Raw genomic sequence first — 25,836 nt, forward strand, 5'->3', positions numbered from 1 at the left:
TGTGGAAGTTTGGGGGACGCTTACTGCACGGGCCCTATACGACAAATAGTCACCTAAAGTACTTCAAAGGATAAGGCTACGTAAAAGTGTAAACTGGTTATACATTATATACCTTATATATCCAGCCTCGGCAGAGCTAGCCTGTGGCCGAGTGGTCTGAGGCGCCAGGTTGTCGTTTTGCAAGTCGCAAGTTCGAATCCCCAAAGGTGCTCTCTCTTTTTTTTTTTTTTTTCCTGTTGATGGTTTTTTTTTTTCTTTTTTTTTTTTTTTTCGGTTGATGTTTTCTAAACTGAGTTCACCATTTTTGGGCCGTAACGTTCACTGTTCCACGAGCGAGTTTGCAGAACGCACGCAGACTGCCACTGACGCTCTAGCGAGTTCTCATTAGCGTGCTGCTGCTTTTTGGGCAGTGGGCACAGGCCTGAATCAGCACACCCTTGGCCTGGTGCAAACACGCTTTTTACGATACAGGCATGAGTGAGGCAAGCTCCGAATATGAGGGAAAAGCGCATGGCATTTGAGCGTCGGCGGTGACGCGGAGGACGTCATCCACTGCGTAGGCCTCGGCTAGTGATTTCTACGATTCCAAGCCGTCCTGGGAGGCTTATCTCAGGCGTTTTACAGCCGACAATATGGCAGAAGGGTGGTACAGCGATTACTGAGATATCGAGAAGGCCCATCCAACGATGCCGTCGGATGTCAAACATGTAGTTTTACAGAACCGAAACCGAAACTTGTTTGAATGCTAACCTCGGACATCGTCCAATCACGGTGCCATCTCCTTGCGACGTCTAAGCTTTAGTTGGTGCGGCCGCCACAAACCGCACATGGTAGTTTTTCTTCTTTCCCGCTTTATAAAATAATTAACGACTTATCAACCGGATAAACGATGAAAAGTGTGGTAATTTGAGCCAGTCTACGCAGTGCAAGCAAAACCGGGAGCTTGACAAATTCACTTCAGTGTCCCTTTAACAGATCTATTAATAATCGCACGGCTGTGGTGTTAACCGATTTATTATTAATCGCACTCACATTATGTGGTCGTGTCCTCCTTGCCCTCGGGAATTTCGCATCAACAGAGAATGAAACCACGGCTATGAACGAAAGCTACACTGCGCGCTAGAAACCGATGCTGTAGTTGTCTGCAACCACGGATGTCGACACAAGCGCCCACTAATACGTGTTTGAGTACAAAAATCAAATGCTTCTGAAGAAATGCTTCACGCGTACGCTGATTTAAATACGATGATAGCATAGCAGCTAATACATGTGAGGCCATCTCCCCCGCTGTGCTCACACTCCCTAGTCAGTACAAGCGCTGGCGAATCGCAAGCACCCTTTAAACAAATCACTTGAGTTTGGCTTCTGCACAGCAAAATTGTCGGCAACAATATTTCTGTTGTTGCTTTTGAACAGGTGACAGAACTTAAAGAAGTGATGGGCTTGCAGCTTTCAGTAGCATACGCACGCGACTTGTCCATCACGAAGCAGTTGCAAGGCTCCAAAGTTTTTACCGCTATAGGGACCGGGAGGCCGTTGTATGGCACCACCGTCGGTTCAGCGAACAGCGCCGCCCGTGGTGAACCGCTCGTCAGTGGAATGCCGGTGGCGGTCAGCGCAGCGTAGTTGTGCATGGCTTTCTGTCGTTTTTCTGCGGTGCGGCTTGCAAAGCGAACGTAACCCCACGTGAATTTTTCAGATCGGTAAATCTTGAGTGTGGATGTAACGTTTACGAGGCATGCCATGTGTTATTTACGCCCACACTCAGTATTTACAAATAGCAGACGACGCTCAATGCGCCAAGCTGGAAGTCAAGCTGGAAGTGAAAGTTCGTTGCTTCATGCAATTTTTTCATGCCTGCATGCAGTTTCGCGAATCGAGGAGTATATTGCCGCTAAATGCTCCCACAAAGCCGGTGTGAGCAACCGATCTAGGAATGCTGCGGCGCTGGCCTTTGGCAGTTGATGACGAAACGGCGCCGGCGTCGTGCACAAGCGAAAGACAAAGTTGGAGGGTGTCTTCGAAGATTTACATCAAAACAGAAATTGTGACGGACGACGCTTCCGTATCTTCATTACATACGGCTGAAACGTGTTTAATTTCACAGAAATGCTCTTACTACAGTTATCGAGAATCGTTGATAGAATAAATACCGCATGATAGTAGAATGTTATTGCTTGTCGTGGAGAAGCATTGCTTTACAAGAATTGCAATGGTTGCTGGCTAGTTGGTAAATGGTTTTTCAAAAACGAATTCCTGCGTGGCTGAAGGACGCAAGACCCGTTCTCAGCTTCACAACTGAATGCTGCGTTCGGTTTACAAGCTGCCACCTACACTTGAAAAATCATGCACACCTCCGTCTAACGACGATGATGGTTTATCGCAAAGCTCTATCGTATGGGTTTCCTTGATAGCCTTCTGGATTTAAACTTTGACTATTTAAGCGTCGAATTTGACCAGCACGCAGTTTGGTCTTTTGATCGCAGAGTCTTTGACTTTGACCATTTCCCATTCGATTACGCACGAAGAAAGCTTTGTGTTCAACCATCATAATCATTAGACGGAGGGCTAGATAATTTTGCTGTTTAATTTTGAACTTCCATGCCCCCTCTCCAAATCTAAACTTTTTCCAGCGTGTCGGAAATGTGTCTGTGGTGGAGGACTCGGGCTCATGCACCCATATTTGAGGCAACTAATCGCGCGTTTTTGGTGTCTTCACCAGGCATTACACGATTTTTTTAGGTACTCTGTAAAGAATACTTAAGCATTAAAAAACACCGGCTGACGTTAACACTGCACATTTTTTAACTATCGGTGCCAGTCTTTATTCTACGCAGGTGGTAAAACGGGAAGGGGAGGAGGGATGGTGGATGGTTTGTAGCTTGGGCTGTTGAGTTGGTGAATAATTTTGGCTCTTGATAAAATGACTAGGGATGGGCGAATATTCGGTATTGTCGAATATTCGATCGAATAGCTCTCTATTCGTTATTCGCTTCGATCCGAATGCAGGTATTCGATATTTTCGAATTATTCGATGCTCCCGAATAGGCAGCTAAAAGCCAAGCCTTTCGGTCAAGCTTCCCGAGAGTTACCCCAGGCTTGGCTCAAGACCCACCAACGCGGACATTTCTGTTATCAGTGCCGGCACTGCCGAGTTGCTGCCTTGCCTAGAGGTTCGACGAAGCCCTCAGCCGCCAGCACACTTTAGGTTAAAAAAAAAAGGCGGCACTGAAACGACACCGCTCTGAACATAGCGGCACCAAGCCAGCAGACTTGTACAGGCCGCCATTTTGAATAGGCATGCCGCCATTTTGAATAGGCTCGCTCAGTGCGGCAGTACGCCGCACTAAGCGAGCCTATTCAAAATGGCGGCCAGCCACTTGCGGGGTCTATTCGTTTCACCTGCACCACGTGAACCAGTTCAGGCGGTGCGGCACTTCGCCGTTCGTTTCAGTGGTGCAGCTCGCGGCACCTGAACCGCGCCGTTCGATTCACCGGTGGTGCCAACGGGTGCAGGACGAGTTCATGGCTTCGCCTGCACTTCCTGCCGAGGAGGTGCAGAAGCAGACGAAAAAAGTGCAGGGCTGGTTCCGCCGATGGCGGAACCCACTTTGCACCGCTGTGAACTGGTTCAAAAGGTGCAGGCTGAATCGAATAGACCCGCGCTTTGCTTGGCTACGGCCGAGGATACTAGTGGCTACAATACTTCTTTTTTTAGCGGAGCTTCTAGGCGGCGCTTAACTCTGCGAGTTTCTAGGTGGTGCTTAAACTTGTGAATGAGCAGCCGGCGGAAACTGCTGCACCTAGAGCATGTGGCGCAACAGGCATTTCTTCATGAAAACTTGTGAATACAGCAAAGGAAAGCTGTGTGTAAGATTTTGCAATAAATGTTCAACTGGTAATAGTTTTACACAATGCTGTGCCTACGTGAGTTCTAATTATTAGAAAAAATTGTGTACATTAGTCAGGTCACAAGTTGCTCATTTGTCTTCGTGATTTGCAATGTGTACTATTCGAACTATTCGATTCGAAATTATTCGACCAAATCACTATTCGCTTCGAATTCGCTTCGAACCTCAAAATCAATATCCGCCCATCCCTAAAAATGACCACCACAAACGTGGGATTTCCACTTCGGCTTTCAGGCTCCCATGCTGTCACAGAGTCGCTCACCAAAACCGAAGGTAAAAGCTCACGGTTACAGAAAGTGTAAACTACCGCAACATTTCTACGGCTACACGGCTACCCATCTCGTATGCAGGTGCCTTTCTATTTAAAGCACACGTCTCGAGGTATCCCAGCGCTAAGACTGGAGTGGAAACCGTACTCATTGAAACCAGTGAAGATAATTTAAAGTGGTAAAAATGAATTCTAATATTGCTAATAGTTTTATTCCTACTGAGATCGCGCGGAACCAGGCGCAGAGCACTGCAAAAAGGGCTCGTGTCAATGTAGCCCTTCCCTAACCTTACAAGCATCCAATATGTTTGCATAGCCGTGAGTGCATTTAAGAAGAGAAAATAATACTAATAATAGTAGTTTTATTCGTACTCAGAACGGGTGGAGCCAAGCGCAGATCGCTGCAAAAAGCGGTCTTGCCATTGCAGCCGATACCCAACTTTAGACGCGTCCGACAAGTTTGCGTAGTCATTACTGCATCTAAGAACACAACACATCTGTTTAGACTTCGTTTCATCTCACATGTCTGCTCACAACGCCACCAAAACATACAAAGCACCGAAATAAACACGACAAAAACAACGGGAGGCTGTGTAGTCCAATGCACCGGCTCATTCCACTGACGAGCGGAGCGCCGAGTGGTGGCGCCACCCGTCCAGCTGCCCGGTCCCTATACCTAGTCGTGCGATGATTTCAACCCTGTCTGGCAATAGGTAGATCGTAGAGTGCTGCACGGAACACTATTTGGCGTCGAGATATTACTTTGTGCTCAGTGCGGCACAGTTTGGAACAGCTTGTGTTGTCATGTGCTGTGCTCCATTGGGCGCCAGCGCGGCCAAGTATTGCCATCTCGTGGAGCCCGATGTAACACAGACACTGCGGCACATGCATGGCGGCGCACTTGCAGGGTTGACCGCATGCGTGCCATGCCAAAGAATACAACCTATACTGCCTGTATTGACAACATGCATGCCAAAATTTTGTTCCAGTAATCATTGGACATCACCTTGGAGGGGCGCACGCTATGACACGTCTTTCTCATTCCAAGCAAGTGCTGCCACAATTACGATGAACACTGGAGTCTTTCTCATTCTGAGCAAGTGTTGCCACGACTACGGCGAATGCTGGAGTTTTTTTTTGGCCAATCTTGGCCAATCTCCCTAGGTGGGCATGCTTGGCTTGACAAACGTGCGCAAGGGACGCTGGGTGGTCGTTGCGAGGCACACACACACACGAGCGCGAGGCATTTTTTTGGTTTTGTTATCTACCAGGTGGCCGCTGTGAGGCTTGCGCTCACATGCGCACGCTTGGAAATTTCTTGGTATTTTAACTGCGGACACGAAAAATTACGATTTGCTGAACAAGCTTTGCTGCTAAAAACCTAAAGTGTCTACATTCACATTTGCTACAATTTTACCAAAGCAAGGCTTGGCTGCCCAGTGAGAGCGCTTGCAGATTGAAGAAAAAAAAGCATTTCAAAATAAATATGCACAACTGATTCCCTGTTCTTGTGTCTGCACTCTGGCAACAGAATGCAGACACAACTAAGTGTTTTGGTGAAGTGAGAAGAAAGTATATATGTGCAGCAGTGAACTGGCACTTTGCATGCGTATTGGCATGAGCATGCTGAACTCCTGGGAATCACATAATTGATTAAGCCACTGCTGGGGAACGAAGTCATCTTGGTGAGAGAGTGTGAAGGGGGAAATTGAAGAACTCACTTCTCTTTTTCTTCTTGTTATTTTTTTTGCATGGATACAGGGCCCTTCTGAAAAACCTTCCCCACCCTTGGTGTGCAGGTACCAACATTCAGCATATCAAATATCGTTCTTTGGCCTTTCCTTTCCCATCCTTACATCATCTCGCCCCCAGTTTTCCAAACACATGCACATGTTACTGTTGCAAAATTTGTGCCCACCTTCCCTGTTTTTCTGTACTCTCGCCATTTTGGACTGAGAAGGGAACGAGAATCCACATGGGTTGCACAGGTGGCCAGGCCCCAGCGTTTGACTGTGAGGGCTGTGTTGGGGGCCCATCTTGACGATGGCAGTGATCTCGGGGCCCCAAAGGTTTCCTCATGAAGGGAACCATGCGTGGTCCGAATGAATCCGAATTGCATCACCCCGGTTCAACGACAGCCGTGATCTTGGGACTCTAAAGCTTCCCAAAGGTGAACAGTGTGCGGTCTGAGTGAACCTGAATTGCATCGCTGAAGAACAGTACCCCACCGCAGACGCCTGGAAGCCAACTCTTCCTCCAGACAGGAGCCCGTCAACTAAAGTTGAGCCCTCCCCCACTCATGCCAGAACTCTCGTCACTACTTGCCCCCTTCATTGCTGTAATTCATTACATAAATTGCATGACACATGATGCCAAACCCCTTTGGCGTACCTGTGTCATACACTCCTCCCATAGTAATTAAGTTTCCAAGTCCTTGTGCTTGTTGTGTGCTTGTATGCCACCCCCACCCTCCCTTTTCATTGTTACTTTGCCCTCAACCTTGTTTCTGCGAGCTTAGTTGTTTCTTCATTTGTCTTTAATGTATGCTGGATTTTCACTCTTGCCTTGTTCTTGAGCTCGTGTTGGTGAGCTCCATTTTGCTTTCTCTTTCATGTATTTTAGGTTTTTTCTATTGTCAGCTAGCTCTAACCCCAGAGTGGGTGTCAACTGAAGTGTGTTACACTTGCACGCAGTGTGCCTGCACAAAGCCATGAATGCCTTTCCTGTGTGTTCGGTTAGATTAAATGTGCTTTGTTGTGTTACAGACATCCCATGTCTCAACTCCCGCCTCATGCCAGTGGCTGATCAGGCGTGGGCCTATTCGCCGCGAGCTCGACATGTAGGTGGCGACAGCGTCGCGCTGCTAGTGTGGATGCTCCGCTGAGCGGCCCGTAAGAATGCACACTGTGGGCGCGCTTCGTGCCTTTTTCTCGCCGTATATGCGCACGAAAGGTGCAAACAAGAGTTGTATGCTGTAGTTCGGTTCCTCAACGTTCAATGTATAGCATGGAAGCGGCAGTCAGTTTTCACTACTACGCCAAAAAAAGCGACGACTCATCGGGAATCTCAGAATGGCCGTAATTGTGACAATGAACTTGTACGCTGTGGCTCGTAGCAAGCTCGATCTTTCCCGAGTATGGCTTTGAGCCTTCAATAAAAGCATAAATAGAAACAAACAAGGAAGCCTCCATCTCTGAAATTCAGTTTACAACGACAATCTCAATCGCTTTCACTGGTAGCATGACGCATTCTTGCATTTGTGGGATGCCCTGAAATGGTAACACTACTTAACTGCCCCGAAATTCTTTTTAAGAGCTTACTATATTTTTTGTGTGTTCAAAAGGCAACATAAGATTACTGAATTTTGATCAGCGCAGAGATATAAATGTAACCGCTCTAACGGGTCTTTTAAATGAAATTTTAGCGAGTCTGAAGGAAGGTTTGATGAATAACGGTTTCGGGTCACTTATTTACGGCTTTCGTCGCAAGTGAACTTGCGAATTGAATTGTAAACGCACGCAGTACAATCAACATCTCATGTTTAGCTAGGTTTTCGCAAAGTGACAAGCAGTTTTCCAGTGTGCAAACCAAGCTTCTGGGACCTCACAGTGAGCACAAATTTTCTGTAACGGCTGCTCTGTTGACCATTTGCGTTCCTTTTAAAATCTAACAGGTGCCTGCAACAGCGAGATGTGTTTGCATTCTTGCGTATAAGGTCGCTTACGAACCCTAAAGATGGCAATAAATGAAGTTGCGCTGTTGCAGACGTAGTAAAACATTTCCTTTTTATTTCTCGTTGCGAATAAGCGCAACGGGTTCCCGGTAATTACTTTGTTTTGTAAACTGAATATCGCCTTTGTCTTGGCATTTACTTTTTGAGGATTGGTTAAAAAATAAAATTCTGTGCATTTCGTTTTTTTTTTCGGGAAGGGGGGTCCTGCCAACGTTGCAAGAGCAGCGAGAAGAGAACGCATGTAACGCGAAAAGCCAAACTATGGTTATCACTATTACTTACAATCGAAACTACACTAGGCGTTGTGTTCTGTAGCGGTGAAAAAGCAGTACTTTAACACGTATTTTCAAAACTGATTAACCCCCCTTTGGTCCGAGATTGTCCAGGAATTGTGGCTCGCCTTTCTCAAAATTGAAAGCAAGCATTGAATATTTTCAAATATTGAAAGCAAGCATTGTGGGAAAAAATGTTAAGACGTGGCCATATTAGGCATTTGGTTATGCTGAGTGAGACACGTTTCTGGACAAAGTGATTCATGTCGGATTTGAAAAGGATATATATGACAATGACACAAGTAATGCCACATGACAGACGCAAGCTCACAACTGCTTAATTTTACCGAAAAATCCCCCCTAAATACTCTTGCGTATCCATAGAAACGTATTTTGAATAATAAGTAAAATTAGCAACTCGATAGAGTTGAATAAATGTTTATTCCTCCTCCTTAGTATAAACAACGACAGTCCAAAAAGGGTATTTATTTTAGAAAAGGTACGGGAAGGACACGATCACACAGGCGCTTGCGGGTGTAAAATACGTGTCCGATAATATATGGGCGATAGCGCACGGGTCGTGTGCAGTGTAAATGTTTTTGTTTGTTTCTTCTTTCTATAAGGACACAGCGCAATTTTACAAGGGTGTGGAATTTGCACGCGTATGCACATGTCTTGTCGCTTTTTACCCGTTTCGCGTACTAAACTTTTATCCTTTAACTAATCACCACGCCAGCTTTCAAAAAGCCCCCTTCAACGTTCCCGAAACGGCAGACGACTGCACTCAACAATACGAAAAGTGCAATGTGTGGAAGCAATGTTTATAACACGTTTCACACTCAAGCGGTGACCACGGCGAAGATGTTTCGTGGAATTAAACCAGCGCATTAACCCGCAACGGCCGCTGATTATTGCGTTTCTAGAGGAAATGCGCAAGCAGAGGTAACTATGTCATTGCTTACTGCCAAACGAGCACACATATTGGTTGTTTTGTCGTGTGCAGCACGCGTCTTGCGCCGCACGCAACGTGAAAAAGCAGACGACGCGAGAGCGCCATCCACACTAGGAGCGGTTCGTCTCGCCGCCGCCAGGGGCCGACTGTGTTCGCGCTCGGGGCGAATAGCCAGTTTGCATGTCTGAATCACTTCTGATCGGCACGCAGGGGAAAGTTGTTTGCCACTCTTGCTGTGCGAGCTGTCGGCCTCAGATAGTGCTGCGTCTCGTGGCATAGGCCTTAAATTGCATTAAGAGTTTATTTGTTTCCATTAGTCGCCACAACACCTGTAACCTTCGACCGTTGCATACTATGCTATACATTTGACACTTGTTTCTCCCTGGACTGCAAAAGGAAGCAGACAGCCAAGTAATCTGACTGAGTAGCAGAGAAATGCCAGCATCTGCTGCTGTTCATGGGCTGAACTTTTGCTACTAACTTGAAAGAGGAAACTTTTCAATAACCCTTTTCTTCCCCTGTACCAGCAAATTCGAATTTGGGTGTGCAACTTAACAGCCTTGTCAGGATTCACACAAAGCCTTCCACTTTAAAACTGGCAACCTTCTTTGGCCACAGCATTCGCGGGCCAAAGGAGTACCCACAGTTGTTGCACACGAGAGGCTACAAAGGTAGTGGGTGGAGAAGGCAAAAGAAAGAACTACTCCTCCCCAACTTCCTAGTCTCTTTTCATCGTCCCCACCTACCACTCACCCTGCAACCCCTAGGGAGGCAACAACAAAATGGGGAGAGGAGGCACCAGGTTTTGGGAACACTGACAGAGATCCACATGCAGAACTGTGGCAGGCCAGCAGGCTGGCCCCTAGATACCTCACATGACGACAAGAGGGAAATACAATTGCTCCAATTCGCACACACCTGTGACGTCCAGCTTGAGGTTCAACAGTTCCTCTGCCTCTTGCGCAGGGGACTCAGTGGGAGCCAAGATGTGGCCATACAGGTCTTTGTTGCTGACAAACAACTCCACGCCTGCACCGGAGCAAACCAAAGCTGCTGGTAGCACGCAGCACACACTATCACACACAATAATTACACCTAATGGGGTGATTTCTGCAAAATTATTTCCTTTTCACTGGCCCACATTAGTAAGCCCTGCCAACCAAGACCTGGCGCACAGGTTTAGCAGCACCAAGTAATTCTATAACAATGTACAAAGCATCATCATTGCCATTAGATGCAATGTAAATAAAGGAGTATGCAACAGAGCATTCCAAGTACAAATTAGTGTGCTTATAGCAGATATCTAAGAACAAGCTGCAACTGACATGAGAAAAATTCATAAGCTGGCACAGTTGCCAAGTTTTCACAACATCCTTAAACATGTTTGTACGTATTCTGCAGCCCAACTGCCAAGTTCTGTATACCAATGACAATCCAAAATGTGTCGACTATCTCATATTCACATTTTCATTAGTAACAAGTTAGTCAAAACAACATAATTAGTTTTTAATGAGTGCCTTTACTGGAAAATCTTCAATCAGAACGTCACCAAGCATTTAAAAATATGTCGCATACTGAAGTTTCAGTGAAAATTCCTTGAGCAGAAGAAAATTTATGGCTCTCAAATAACGAGAGTATGACATAGATTTGCCGACATATGCCTGTATGGCACGGTGATGTCCACCGCAAGAGTGTGCTGCGCTGATGTGCAAGGCCTGGATTTTGCCATAACTGTTCACTGCTCAAACTCAAAGGTCATGCTCAGTGGCCACTCAAGGGTCATGCTCAGCTGCATCAAAGGCGATCAGATAGTGCACCCATGGAAGTGGCCGGAGAAACACGTCAACAAGCAAACTGAGTGTTTCATAAAACATCTCTTCAGCTGCATTTTTATAACCAAAGACAGGAACTGCATTTGTCATTTTGTCATTCATTGCTTAATAAAATCCTCTAACATTTTAGCCTCAATGCATGAAAAAGTGCAGCAAGAGCTACATTATGTTTGCGGTACATGGGCAAAATGGCCAGGATGCTGACGTAATTGTGACCAAATGGATGCAACAACACAATACGATTATTTCTTAATTTCAATTTAGCATACTTCGGTGTTAGTGAGAGAGCACTACAACTTGCTGTGTTCACTATTTTATTCTAGTGAACGTACATATCGTACTGTGCTTTAGGAAATTCGCATGACAACTAGGATTAACACAGCCGCATTTCGCAGGAGCGGTTGTCAGTTCACATCTCACCAGAGATTGGAAAGAAGCATCACATGGCCCTATTCTTAGCTTCATAGAGTTTATTCTACCACAATGAACATTTCTACCCTAACCTGTACAAGAAAAGATGCGAACTGGCTAGAGAACGCTACGCGCCGCACACTGGCCCTGCGGAATCCGAAGACTCGCGCACGGGTTTGGGTACTCACATGGGGTAGACAGGCTCCGGCAATCCAAAGTGAGGCTTTATTGCCTGGCAGATACAGGGCATATACCAGACAACACGACTATCGCTTGCGGGGAGACAGTGGCTCCTGTCGCTCGCTCAAGCCGCGGGACTCGGACGTCGATATCCGTCATCAAAGCCATGGGAGCAGGGGAGGCATCCCGTGTGACCAATCGGGCAGAATCTCTAAGCCGAGTCCGTGGAGCCAACTGGGGTCACCGTCATCGGGGCATTCGGAATAGGCACTGCCGAGCCAACAGAATCCGACCAAATCACCCAGTTGGCTCCACGGACTCTGCTGAGAGATTCTGCCCTGATCGGTCGCACGGGATGTCTCAAATGCTCCCCCGGGTGTGATGACGGATATCGAGGTCTGAGTCCCACGGCTTGAGCGAGCGACAGGAGCCACTGTCTCCCCGCAAGCGATAGTTGTGTTGTCTGGTATATGCCCTGTATCTGCCAGGCAATAAAGCCTGACTTTGGATTGCCGGAACCTGTCTACCGCATGCGAGTACCCAAACCCGTGCGCGAGTCTTCGGATTCCGCAGGGCCAGTGTATGGCGCGTAGCGTTCTCTAGCGAAGCTAGCCGGGGTCCTCCGCTATCCCGTACGTTAGCCCACACACTGTACTTTAATATCCTACTGCCATAAACCCACAAATGTCTGATCAGACCCCACTGTTGCTCGCTTTGCTTTGTTTTGACCACAAGTGCACTGCACACTTCCCATAAGCACAGTCCAGCAGCTGACACTTTCACAGCACAGCCTCACCCGCAAACTTGGCAGAGTGTGCAAAGGCGATGACGTCGTCGTTTGGTCCTGTGTAGCCCTCCAGCTTTCTTGGGTCATACGTCAGCTTGCGGGAGTCCGCGTGATTCAAGTTGATCAGTGTCGCAGAGTGGACCATCACCACGGGAAACACACCAACCTTCTCTTTCTCCAAGATTGGCATGTACTCATCCGTGCGTTCATAGTAACCCTGGAAACAGAACGTCCTGTTCTATATTGCATACCCCCTCCCAGCATTTGCTGTTTACTTTTGCATATCTCCAGAGAAATGTATTGTGGGAAAAGGGAAGAACACTTAAACTTTGTGGCAGCTATGCACACAAGTAAAGCAATGCACAAAAAACTGCCCTTTAGCACATTTAGCTGCTCTAAACACATCTATATATCTCATAGTAGGACTTGATTGCTGGCTAGTTGGTTCATGACGTATGAAGAAATAAGTCTGCGCAAAACATGAGGATGAAGAGAGAGAGGACAAGACGAGCGCAACTTCCAACTTAATTCTGCATGAAATAACAACACACATATATAATAACCCCACCGGTATCACCCGCAACCAATCCACAGCCACATCACCCAATATGTATGTGTGTTGTTATTTCATGCAAAATAAAGTTGGAAGTTGCGCTCGTCTTGTCCTCCCTATCTTCATCCTCGTCTTTTGTGCAAACCTATTCCTTTGCACCACTATACCTCTATAAGGGCCCCCCAAATCAGTTCAAAAGGATGTGATATCCATGCTTGAAAACCACAGAGCCAAACAGTATTCAGTGTGAATGAGATTTTTATGATCCTTTACGTTTTTTTTTAAAGAAATTTACCCATGAATCTATTTGTTTCGAGAATTCATTTGGCCGAAGATGTTTTACATATCAAAGTGGTCTTGCTGCTGTACCTATTTGTTGAGGGGAGACTGACAGTGCTCCTGCAGTTATTTTTCATTCTCCATATTGCCAAAGGCCATACTGTTTAAAAAAGTGAGGGAAAAATGCCAGTGCAAAAGACATTTTGCAATGATCCAGCCAAGGAAAATACAGGTGGCACGACCTGGCTGTTTCTTGATGAACGATGCTCAGAGAAAAACAGTGGCATTCTAACGAGCTGTGACAGCCTTATATGCTCTCCAACTACCAGCTCAAGAGGCAATTACTCCTAAAAGAAGACATACTGCTCACAGCAGCACTCTAAAAACTGCGATAAAAAAAAGCCACATCACATTTTATTTCTGCTGCAATGGCATCACATCCGCACCCCCTGCTGACTTTTTCATTAAATACAGTGCCTGCTGGCAACCCGATCATAAGCCTTGATGGTTTATGACAGACAGGGGCTGCCCTGCTTTCACTGTCCTCTTATAACCTTCTGTGGCTTGCCGCTATCGTGCAAGTCAGTTTTTGCCATCTTGAACAGTATTTTATTTATTTTCAAAAATTTATAGGGTTTAATGTGCCAAAGTTATGCAGGTGCGTTGTAGCGGCTGGCTGCGGATTAGTTTAGATCATCTGGAGATCTTCAACACGCGCCAAAATCTTGACACACGGCCGTTTTCGTTTTTCACATCCATCAGACAAAAGCTCGCACCCTTGCACTCTGAGTGCAACACCTTAGCAACTGAGCCACAGGGGTGGGTGTTTTATTTATTTTATTTACAATGCTGTAAGCCCTTGCAAGCTGCTGCAGGGCTGTATTTATACAACTTCTCCATTAGTTACCCGTGCCTGTGTGAACCTCATTTCGAGCCAAGTGATAAGGTGCCCGCAGTGTACTTCAGCAAGCACTACTCAGCATAGCAAAGTGAACGTACCTTTTCATTCATGCCACACCAAAAGTTGGAGTAGGCGCTGCGGGAGTCCAGCATGGGAGCAATGACGGTTCTGCACGAGCAATACACAATAGGATTAAAACTGCTTGGCACTAATGCGAGCAGCCATCTGGCATGTACTTCTAGCATATAGCAACAGCAACAACCGGCCCTTAGGTGGTCAATTTTGTGATCCTAGACCAAATCCAGTTGTTAAAAAAAACAAAATAACTCCAAAGAGCAAATTTTTCTTCTGATATGAAAATGTGAGCTTAGGGTGAAATAGAACATAAAAAAGTTGAACTAAATAGTGCAGTTTCTCTGCACATAGAGTGAAGTTCAATTACATGACAATACACAAACTACTGTCTATATTTCTTGTCCTCCCTTAGCTGCAGAAGTGTGTGTACAGGTGCGAGCGTGCACCACCACGAAGAATAAGGGACTGACTGCAGGCAGACAACAAATTCCATGAGTTAGTCTAGTTCTTGTTTCAACAAATTCGCAGTCTCTCAAGCAAGTACAGTGAGTTGAAACATGTAATAGAACAGAAAACACGTCCATCAATTTCCTTCCTTTGCAACTTCATTTTTTTCTGAAGAGCAGAAATGTGTTTCAATCATATTGCTCTTCCTTTAAAAAAAAAAAAAAAAAGACAAGCACTTTAAACATGCGCTACATCTCCATAAACCAGTTCATTAGGGGCCCCTTCGTGTCTACAGAACTTCAATCTAAGGACCCGTTTGCCCATTACCGGGCTTAAAGGGGCCATGAAGACAACATACGAGTTTGGTTCATTGGAAAGACTGCTTTATTCCGATAACAACAGTACCAATTTTATCGCAAAATTCAAACAAATAATAGAAATAGTAAAGAAAACATGTGAACCAGTGGCCACTCCCTAGCCACTTTCCGGCAACTATTCTCTGACACCACAGAATCTTGCTAGTGCGATTGGCGGCTGCCTAACTAACCCATCGCTAGTGCAGATGACCGGGTGATGTTAGTGGGGCCGCTAGTTCCATTTGATCGCGTCACTTGAATGCTAACATGAAGTTCACAGATTGAAAATTATGTTTTTATGCTGGCCCAAATGACATCGCATCTGCCCATGACATGTCATTGTAGCACAAGCACAAAATTTGAAATTTTTTCAAAAGTTATTGTTTTTTTATTGTTTTTTTTTTGGTTAGAAAAACACCTTTTGTGGCTGAAATGGAGCTGAGTAAGGTACAGACAAGTTCTTTCAAATCACTCAAAGTTGTATTTTGTCTTCATGGCCCCTTTAAAACAATCGCTAACACCCCACCCCAAATGTTCTATGCCCCAAGAGGTGATGCTAATACGCCCAGTCGTAATGCCACCCCACAGAGAGGATGGCCCTTCGCGGGTGGGCCTAGCAGCTGTACTAGTGCATCCAGCCTCACTACAAAAGCCGAAAACCACAGTCTGCGATTCAGCTGTAGCCACAACTTTAGCCCGTTTCACTACACTGCTAGATACAGAGCCGGCGTAATTAAGTTATGCTAGCACCAGAACTGCTAAGTTCCACTTTCAGCTCGATGCTTTGTTTAAAGCCCCTCAGTGTGACTCGGACTAAGCTGTCAGGGTAAGGTGAAGAAGGCGTGCAGAAGCTGCCGGAGGAACAGCTGCTGGGCAGGATTAGGGTGGACAGACACAGGCAAAATTTTAAGGCTCAGTCTAGGTCTTGCTGGAAATTCACCCACATAATCAATGTATCCCAAACCACAGATACAGAATTGCATAATCGCCAAAATACAGTGAAATTTATCCTTTAGGTTGCCACATTCTCCAGTTGTTATTACATTCTTGAACAGCTATTCAACTGACAAGTTAGATAAATAAGCAAGCAACAGCCATTTCACATGGTACATCACAAAAAGAAATTCCGATGTCCTGCTGTGTTATACCTATGGATCGGGGTTTTTGGTGTGCGCCTTTTAACACTGCGAAGTAACCACCAAGCCAGTTATTTTTCCGAAGTGGTGAAAAAACAACAACTTGAATTTCAGTTTTTGTTGAATAGAGACAGCCTCAGCTGCACAAAACACATGTGCTTGTCTACTAGGGAATTTCAGTAAATTGTTTCAATAGATTGTTTTTATTTTAGTAGATTGTTTTTTTCCTGCTGTAAACTCTTCAGCATCATCATGTTTGAGTGTAGCGCTTGTAGAATATTGACTCTACAAGGCGCCTTGAACAAAAGTTTACCTTGTGAAGCATCTGGACAGCATTTAGCTATGAATGGCCGTGGTCTAGTCAAAAACATACCTCAATATTCGTGTAGTTCCTGTGTTAAGCATGAATAAAGAACATGCATTTTCTTGCTTGTGTTCCCTACCCCAAGGAGCTCGCTCCTATAGAAGCCAAATAGATCGCAATGCTAATGTTAATTTTACCTTTTTTCAGGGAGTTCAATTATTGATGTCGCGTCCCCACAGGCATTGCAGTTAGAGAACTTTCTTTCTATTTATTCATTTTGTAAAGTGTTTTGGTATGTACATACCAGTACATACGGAGTAAGCCAAGTTGTGTAACGTAAGGTGAGTGATTTTCTGCACCAATTTTTATTAGTAACACCCATAGGCAGACAACACAAGCCTCAATAAACATCTCTCTGTTCCCGGCCCTAATGTTAGGTACCTCAAACAACAGTTCCAAGAAAAAAAAAAAAAAGACTACAGTAAACGCCAGAGAATTCCCCCCCCCCAATCTGAAGAAAAATAAACACAGAACTGTAGTTGCAGTTATTCTTGTGAACGCCATTTGGAAAAACACGGAGTTGCACTTTAAAAGTGCCTTTGCGAGAAAGTGAGTAAAGCTGTACCATGTACGCATTTAAAAAAAGAAATTTACTTGCAGTCACTGAAACTTCAAAAAACAAATAGGTTTTGCAATTACATCTAGAAACAAATGCAAAGCTCTACACGCAACCAAACCATAAGATGAAGGGTGCGACATTTTGTTTGCTAGACATTGCCCGTGTTCCTGCGATTGATTTTCGTGTTACCCCATGCACCCAAATACATGCACTATACTGCCTTTGCCTGGTTTTTGAAATTTGAATCACACATACAAAACTTCATGCACAGTGTCGATTGATTGATTATAGGATTTAGTGTGCTGAAGCTACACTCGGCCTATGAGGCGTGCCATAGTGAAGGGCTCTGAATCAATTTTGACCACCTGGGAAACTTTAAAATGTTCTGAAAATCTCGGCACATGGACATTTCATGCATGTTGCCGGTGTACCCTGTGCTGCAAGAAATCTTACTGAGACAAAAAACAGCGTTCTAGTGGTGCGAATTAAAGCAGCCGTAACAATGGAAGCTGTCTCACCAGAGTTCTAGAAGAGGGCATTCAAAACAGTAACAAGAGCAGTTAAAAGCCCTGACAGAAAATAGATTTCGGCTATCCACAAGTGTGTAGCTGACGTGATGAGAAATTAATTGTGAATACCTATATACAATTCGAAAATTACAGCTTGAAAAAGTTCACCAACAGGCTAAGGCAATGCTTATTTCAACTCCATTTGCTTGGCTTAGAGATCTACTTTGCACCATTTTTTATTAACTTTTATTTTCATTGATAGCTTTTCCACATATGCGTCGTGCTATGTGTCAACAGTTATGAAAAAGAAACTCAAAGACAATAGCATGCCAAAAACATATTCAAAGTTGGTGAGCTTCAATCAAAGTGGGGGCGACAGAATTGTATTGAGAGATGCCACAATAACTACTCTAACTGCCACCCAACTGGTGGCTAGTTTGAAAATCAGGTTTGCTGACCAAGAAGCGATTATTGTAAAACAAAGTAATTTACACACAGAAGCTTCATTTCTGGTGATTATTTTCTTAAATGTTGCAGGTTCACCCAGCTGTGGCAGACCGTATGCAAGACGTGCTGCCCCCTACTGCTTCTTTTATATAATTGACATTACGTGTTTCAGCTTCCAACCAAATACAATATACAATAGACTCCCATTAAGGCGAACTCGAAGGGACCGTGAAAATTTGTTTGTATAATCAGAAATTCGTCTTAAGCAGAGGTTTTTTGTATAGTGGACGTTACGAGAGAGCAAAAGTATTGTTCGTCTTAACCACGGAGTTCGTGTTAACCGAGTTTGTCTTAGCCGGAGTCTACTGTAATTTCAAATGTAACAGCTGCCTAAGAGAAGCAAAGGCAGACCTGGTGTGTGATTAGCTTGAGTTGTGCCAAATAGCAACATGTAAGCATAGTACTGACAAAAGTCAGACCCAGTTCGGTCTTCAGTGACTTGTCAGTGCAATGCTTACAAATGGCCTTCCCCTTTCAAGTTAGAAGGGATTGTTATACTAAATTTGGCCTAGGTGAAATTTATCTAAGTGCATGTCGAAGTAGGTGTGGTCTCCCCCACCGATATACTAGTAATGTGCAGCATTGCCAGCATGTGGCATCATTTGCAGTGCGCAACGTACTTGTTTTCTTCAACAAGGTCTTGTATTGTCCTTGGATTTGACAGCAGCGCATCCCCGTCAAGGAACTGAAACAGGCACAAGTAATCATTTAGTGAACTGAATCGGAAGCCACTGCTACTTTAGATTACCCTTTTGCTCCATTATTCCCTTACACAACCAAGAAACAGAAACTGACGAAATTGCCCACACACACACAATTTTTTTTTTTAATTTTGGGTGTAACCCAAAATTCAAACAGGCCAATTTTACAGCACCACCTGAGCATACATAGTTTGGTACCCCATTTCCATTATTCTTTCTTGATACACCAGACAGGAAAGAATACACCAGCATGCATGTCATCACAATGACTGAGATTTGGCACCTCCAAATTGAAAAACCAGCAAAGAAAAAGTAGTAACAGCAAACAGAACGCTGCCAGAACTAACAGCTCAAGGGCATGTGAAGTAAATTTTTTCAGTAATTCACCCACGCAGTCTAGTTCGTTTTTGATATCGGCACTAACTGCACACAGGGGGGACAAAAACAAAAGCATCATGAGATATTTGCCCACATTCACCCCCTTCTTGCCCAATTTTTTAAGCCATTTATTTTTAACATTAATTTTTGTCTTCCACTGCCACACAAGGACAAGCAATGCCATTATCTCTCATGCAGCCATTTTCAAATGGGGGCCCATAAGATTTTCTGCAATATTTTCCCTCCTCTTTTTCTTTGCATTATAACTTGGCGGCAATAGAAAAGGTTTGTTTTCTTCCGGCTTCTCTAAGAAATGCACGCCATGAAGTTGGCTGTTCTGTACGACACCAAAGCTGCACAAGAAAGCACTTAAAAGGTGTGCTTGAAACTAGCATATTCAACGACAGCCACAACAGCAAAGTATTCTAAGCACCCCCAATTAGAAGCACCCACCTCTACCTTCAGAAATATAATTTGGAAAGAAAGATACGTGCCAATCTAAGCACCCTTCATTGCAAAGAAGCGCACATTGCCCAGGTCACCAATTGTGCTTGCCGCTCTGTTCATGAGCTGGAGCTGTTAGGCTTCTTTTGCATGGTCAGGCACACGCTCTACTTGCTAGGCCTAGCCCGGCTGTGTTTCGTGTTGCTGCGTTCCAACACTACATGACAGAAGACACTACACAAAGGGAAAGCTGCAAAAAGCGTCCACATCAACCATCTCAAGGTGGATTTCAGACACGTGAAAGCGGGTTCAAGTTGACATTATGGCCAAGCAATTTAAAGGAGCCATGAAGAGAAAATACAACTTCGTTTAATTTGAAAGAACTAGGATTCAGTATCTCACTCAGCTCCATTACATCCACAAAAGATGTTTTTTTAACGAAGAAAAAGCAAGAAGTATTTAAAAACTTTCAAATTTTGCGCCACAGTGATGTGTTATGAGCAAGAATGACGTCATACGGGCCAACAATAAAACATAATTTTCAACGCGTTAACTGCACGTTAGCATTCAAGTGATGCGGTTAAATTGAACTAGAGGCCCCATTACAGACGTCCAGTCATGTGTCGTCGCGACAGGTCAGTTAGGCGGCTGCCAATCGCACAAACAAGTTTCCGTGACGTCATAGAAAAGTTGCGGGAAATTGGCTAGGGGGTCGCGACTGCTTCACACGTTTTCTTTAATATCTCCGTTATTTGTTCGAAGATTGCGATGATATTGGTATCATTGTTATCGGGACTAAGCAGTCTTTCTAATAAACCCAACTTGTATTTTGTCTTCATGGGTCCTTTAAGAAATGTTAGATTACAAACCACTTCGACAGTACAGAAGGTGACTTGCAGCGAGATGTTGAAAGCAGCAGCTCAAGCGATGGCGGCACACTCAAGTGGTAGTGGGAGCGACTGAGTATAAGCAGTTCACTGTCTGTGCTTATTTGCTTTAATATTCACTTAGATTTAGATTTTAGATTTTTAAAATCCAAACACCCCCCTCACTTTAGGCATCGCGACCATGAAAAAACGGGGTGCTGAGAATAGAGTAAACACAGTAATCCTCAGCCCGTTGTCTGCCAAGTTCCCCATTACCTTTACAAGCCCAGATGGGGTTTCCACCACATTCACTGAAGAGAACCACCACTTCTTCACACAGGGAGGTGAAAGGAATGAAAAACGAAGTGAAGAGGATGAAAAACTAAACTGAAGAGGGGGAGGAGGGGGGAAGCATGTGTTTTTATGATACTTTTGTTTTTCTTATGTCCTTGCCAGCCAACTTTGGCTTTCTGCACGCTAACAAGCCACCTTAGGCGTGACCAGGTCTAGGGTCAATGCGCGTGTGCCAACTGCAAAAACTTAACACTTTTCCCCAAAACAGTCAAATTTTCGGCTTTATATGTTGAAGCTGAGCCTCAGCTGTGAGGTGTGCCTTAGCGGAGGGATATAGATTCAACTCTCCGGCGATCTTCACACGTGCTGAAATTTTGCATACACCAGCATGTTTTGTTTTCTCCCTACATTACAAAAATAGCCCCCGTGGTCAGGTACTGAACTTACGACCTTGTGCTCAGCAGCACAGTGCTTTGACACTGAGCCACCACAGTTCTCCCACTTCCCCCCACTTTCCCCATTCCACATTTCAAATGAACTTCTACTGGTTCAGCGCACATTTCTTCTGCCCTATCCAAAAATTACCTCTGTTACCAGTTCTAGATCCCTCGTATTATTTTTTAATGCCACAGTAAAAACGGACTTATCAGAATCAGATACCAGACTTCGTTGCAGCGTCCAAGGGCAGCCTACTGCCGTAATTTACAGGACGAATTTTCATTACAACAACCATGCCCATTTTACTTTTTTGTCGAATATCTTTCCAAGCGACCAGACCGTTTGCTCTAAACGAAGCTTATTTATAGCAGGCATTGCAATATCAGCAAGCACTTGTTTTTGGAATTTAATTACTGGAAAGGTTAAAGATGTGTTTTACAAAATAAAAATAATGAAAGAGAAAATTAAAGCACAAATATAGCCTTTCCTTTTTTGTTGTTGTTGTTGCTTTTTCCCCCGCAAGAATGATTTACTTGTACACCAAAGCATTGGCTACCACACATCAAGGTCTCTAAATAGTGGGCATTAATATTCCAACCCCTCACCAAGCAACCTAAACAAACAAGAAAATAACAATAACTATTTTTCATGCATGTCATTAACAAGTCAGCACTCGCTAATGGGTATCGGCTAGAACAAAGCAACCCTGTTCCCATACTAGCTAGTATTGTATGCAACACAATACCTAGAATAGGAATATTATTTCATTAAGTTGCCTCCATTGTTTTAATATTTGATTGTAGGGTTTATTGTGCCGATGCAACGCAGGTGATGAGGCACGCCGTAGCGGTGGGCTCCGGATTAATTTTGACCACCTGGGGATCTTTAACGTGCGCCGAAATCTCGTACACACGGGCGTTTTTGCCTTTCGCCTCCATCAGAAAAGTGGCCGCCGCGGCCAGGAACCGAACCCACGACCTCGTGCTCAGCAGCGCAACGCCTTAGCCACTGAGCCACCGCGGCGGGTTTGTTTTAATATTTAACAGCATGCAACTGCATCCTTTTTGCTCGACCATTCATGCTGCTGTAGTTTGCTTCATCGAAGCTTTTGCGCATTAGCACTTGACCAACTCGCCTAACGTATTCCTCTGATTGCAAGCTCAAAATCACTTAGCTTTTATTCTCACCCTGAAGGGCTGGCTCATTCCTTGACTCAACATATTGCACAGTGCAAGCCGCAGGCTTGCAACGAGCCTAACTAGCTCTTTAATAACTACCTCCCTGTTGTTGTTACACGTGCCATTCGGCAAACTCACAAAGATGAAGTCTGCCCACAGCGACCGGGCGACATGGATGGCCTCTTCCCGCAGACGTATGACGTGCCAGTAGCGCTCCGGTGTCCACTTCTGGGCACCTTCTTCGTCGGGAAAGAACTTGTCAGCATCCTCGTTGGTGATATTGATGTTGTGGTACCCGTCAGACATCGTCTCTGCCCATGTGTTGACCATGTCGACTGTCTGGTCAACATTGTGGTCCGTATAGATCCTGCAGGGGTGCATCATACAAATGAACGATGAAGATATAATGCACGCACAGCACTGCTGTATTCCGTTAATGCTCGATAGTTCACGGGAAATGCCTAAGTCATCATTCCAAAGTCTGCAACAACTGGTTACACCGCACTGTAGTTTTGAACTTCCTTTTCACTTCCACGTCAGGCACAGTTCAGTGGTGTTCTACTGTACATTCAAGAAATCATTACAAAAAAAAACAGCAAAAGAATTTTTTTAAATACACACTCGGAAGCAATAAAAGGAGCTCCTGCCTTTCTCTTCTTCGGTGCCAAAGCATTAAGATTTATCACTATTTACCACAATGTTAAAAACACAAACAATTACTATCTCTCCACATCAAGTAAACTAAACAAAACCCCAAAAAAGCTGCTCGAGATATCCCTTAGAAAAGATGCAAGCAACAAGTGCCCCAGAGTTTCAGTGGGGGACTATATGAGCTGTAGTGACAAGTGCACCGAATTATGGGCCTGCTAAAAATGGCGTTGAGGGCAAATTCCTTTATTCCAGGTCCCCACTTGCTACATAATGGCAGCCCTTCAATCACAGTGGGACGATGCACCCATTTACACAGCCTTTTTCAGACTTGAAGAAAAAAGGTGCGGCGTTCCCGACAGCAGGCTGTGCACTGGCAGTTATCACATTTTCTATCATCTTCCTCTGGAAGAGAAAAAAATAATCATATTTGCCTGCTGTACACCACATGCTCCTTCTAGACTAACGCAAGAAGCCCACGCACACTTCTGTTATCTAGATGGTGTCGGATGAGCAGTGGAGCTTCACGCGCTCTTCACGGAGTCTTGTATCGTTCACAGAGAGCGTGGTGATCATAGGCTGCAGGCGCTGTGCCAGCCATTCTAGAACATTGTGCTAAGACAGGCAGACACTTTCCTTTGATGACAGTTTACACGCCAAAGAAATGACTGTTAAATTGTGTGCCACAGTGAATGGTCTTTGGATGAATTTAGAACCCCTGGGGTGTGTTGAAGAATGTGTAGACTTGTATGCATGGGCGCATTCATCTTTTGCCTTCACATCTCTAACTAGGGCCACGCAAGCCATTTTAACATCCAATATCAGTTTGCCGAAAAATTTTGAATTTGGGTTCAAGGTGCCACTGATCCAACCTGGTCTATGAGGCGTACCGTAGTTGATCAATTCTGACCTCATGAGAATCATTTACATGCACCGCACTGTCGTCCACAGCCTCAGACGGAAATCAAGCTGCCATGGCTGGCAGTCGAAGCTCCGGCCTCATGTGAAGTAGAACCGTGCCAGGAAGTGCAACAAATTGGATGTTAAATCTCATAGAAAGCACACCACCATGAAGCAGCATGACAGAGCTCAGCACAGCTGCACCGTACACAGAAGGTGAAAATACAAAGGAAAAAGTAAAACGACAATGGGACGAGTGGATGTGTCATTTCTTTCTGGCTTTTAATTAATTTCTTAGTAACTACAGCACGATTAACTAGCAAGATAGTTGAAGGCCCAGCCAAACTAATTCTATTTTACATTGTGCGCTGCAATGACTGAATTCAAGCATAGACAGATGCGGAGACAAAACTTTAAGTATCTAATTGTTTTGCTCTGTATGGATTGGCTGGCAGACAAATCAGTATATGGGCTGTAGCCTTTTTGTTTGGCCCTGGGAGCATGTTCAGTTGCACATTTTCGCTATTGAAGATTATTATTGTGTCCTTTACAATAAAGTTGTTACTTTATTGTTACAATAAAGTTACTTTACTTCATTTTTGTTGGCAGAGTAAGCTTTTAGTCCCTTATAGCCCCAAGCCTCGGTGGCAGTAGAGTGAACTGTGGCAGTATGCCTCTCCACATGAAGTGAAGTGTATGCTTTCTGCTTGTGCTCTGAAAACTTACACGAGAGTACTTGTGAGCTGAAACACAGCTCACACAATGTTTTTTGACCCAGATTATTGTTAGCCCAAAGGAAGCAGAAAAGCAGCTTTCGAAGTTCTGCACAGTTTAACATTCAAAGTAAATGCAGCGACAACGTTAAAAAAACAGCCATGCGGACATTTAATCGACAACGTTTCCACTCAGCGACGTCCATAACTATGAACATCATTTCCTCGTTCATGCCTCACAACGCACATTATTTTTACTGCCAAAGGTTTAGGCGAAATATGGTGAATTAAGTATATCCTTTTCATACTCGAGGATAAAAACACAGAGCTGGATTATTAAACAGCCAAGAAAAAGAAAGAAGGCATCTCAGCAGCCTCGTGCCACGTGGCATAGTTGTTTTTGCAGCCTTTTGTGTTTCTTGCAACAGTAATTCAAACTTTTCCTATTCATATACGCGCACGAGGAAAATAAACGCACTGAACTAACTATCAGTAGCGACGGGCGGGAGGTGAATTCACACCTGTTGGATTACGGGCAGCTTGCAACGGATCAAAAATAAAACAATTCCAGAGCACAGTAACGTCTCTCAGTTGTTCCTGCGTCGTCGGAAAATGCACAGCGTTTTTACGCGCGCTCACGCCCACCTCTGAATAAGTTAGATGTCGGTTTCAGCATCAAAATTTTAATCACATTGCGTAAGAAAATGAAGCACTTTCCAGTACATGGTCGATATGTCGCAGAGTCAAAATTAGAACAGGTTCGTTGCATTTTTTTTTTTTTTAATGTGGCATGTTTACCACGCACGTCCTAACCGCGCGATGTGCCAATGCCTACACGATCAACGAAGACCATCACCCCAACTCACCAGAGGCTTATTCTCGATTTGGGATAACTCTGTTGCTCCAGGTATCCAAAGAAGTGCGGCAACACGTGCGCCTTGTTTCTCAGTATGACGGCGATGAGCAGAGTCGGTGACTCAAGTTTGTCCCCACTGGAATCCAGACACAGCACCACGCCTACCCGAGCCAGCAGACAAAGCACGGGAAACAACACGATCGAAAGGTATCCCATGGCCTGGCCCGAAAACGAGCTTTTTTTTCGCCCTTTCGGTACAAGAGAAGCGAACCTAGATCGTGTTTATCCACTGCCGTCGACAGGTGCGCAAGTTATCACAAGTGTGAAGATGCGGATGAGCGCGTAGGAGCAGAGGGAGCGCACCTGAAGAAGGATCAAATCCAGAGCC

General features: G+C 44.7%; 1 protein-coding gene across 2 annotated transcripts in view; it reads right to left on the reverse strand.

Moving 5' to 3' along the window:
• The window catches only part of LOC144141461 (glycosyltransferase 25 family member-like), a 41,450-nt gene extending 15,614 nt beyond the window's left edge, over window positions 1-25,836 (reverse strand). For both annotated transcript variants that reach the window (XM_077673027.1, XM_077673019.1), the window contains exons 1-6: window positions 25,459-25,836; window positions 22,470-22,698; window positions 18,653-18,717; window positions 14,178-14,247; window positions 12,356-12,563; window positions 10,055-10,165 (exon numbers count right to left, since the gene is read on the reverse strand). In XM_077673027.1, the coding sequence (XP_077529153.1) occupies window positions 10,055-10,165; window positions 12,356-12,563; window positions 14,178-14,247; window positions 18,653-18,717; window positions 22,470-22,698; window positions 25,459-25,664 (889 nt within the window). In that variant the 5' untranslated portion in view covers window positions 25,665-25,836. The remainder of the gene's footprint in view (window positions 1-10,054; window positions 10,166-12,355; window positions 12,564-14,177; window positions 14,248-18,652; window positions 18,718-22,469; window positions 22,699-25,458) is intronic.

The sequence above is a fragment of the Haemaphysalis longicornis genome, unplaced genomic scaffold (genome assembly GCF_048455015.1).
Source record: "Haemaphysalis longicornis isolate Haplotype H1 unplaced genomic scaffold, Haemaphysalis longicornis Haplotype H1 scaffold_1, whole genome shotgun sequence".
Classification (NCBI taxonomy): Eukaryota; Metazoa; Arthropoda; class Arachnida; order Ixodida; family Ixodidae; genus Haemaphysalis; species Haemaphysalis longicornis.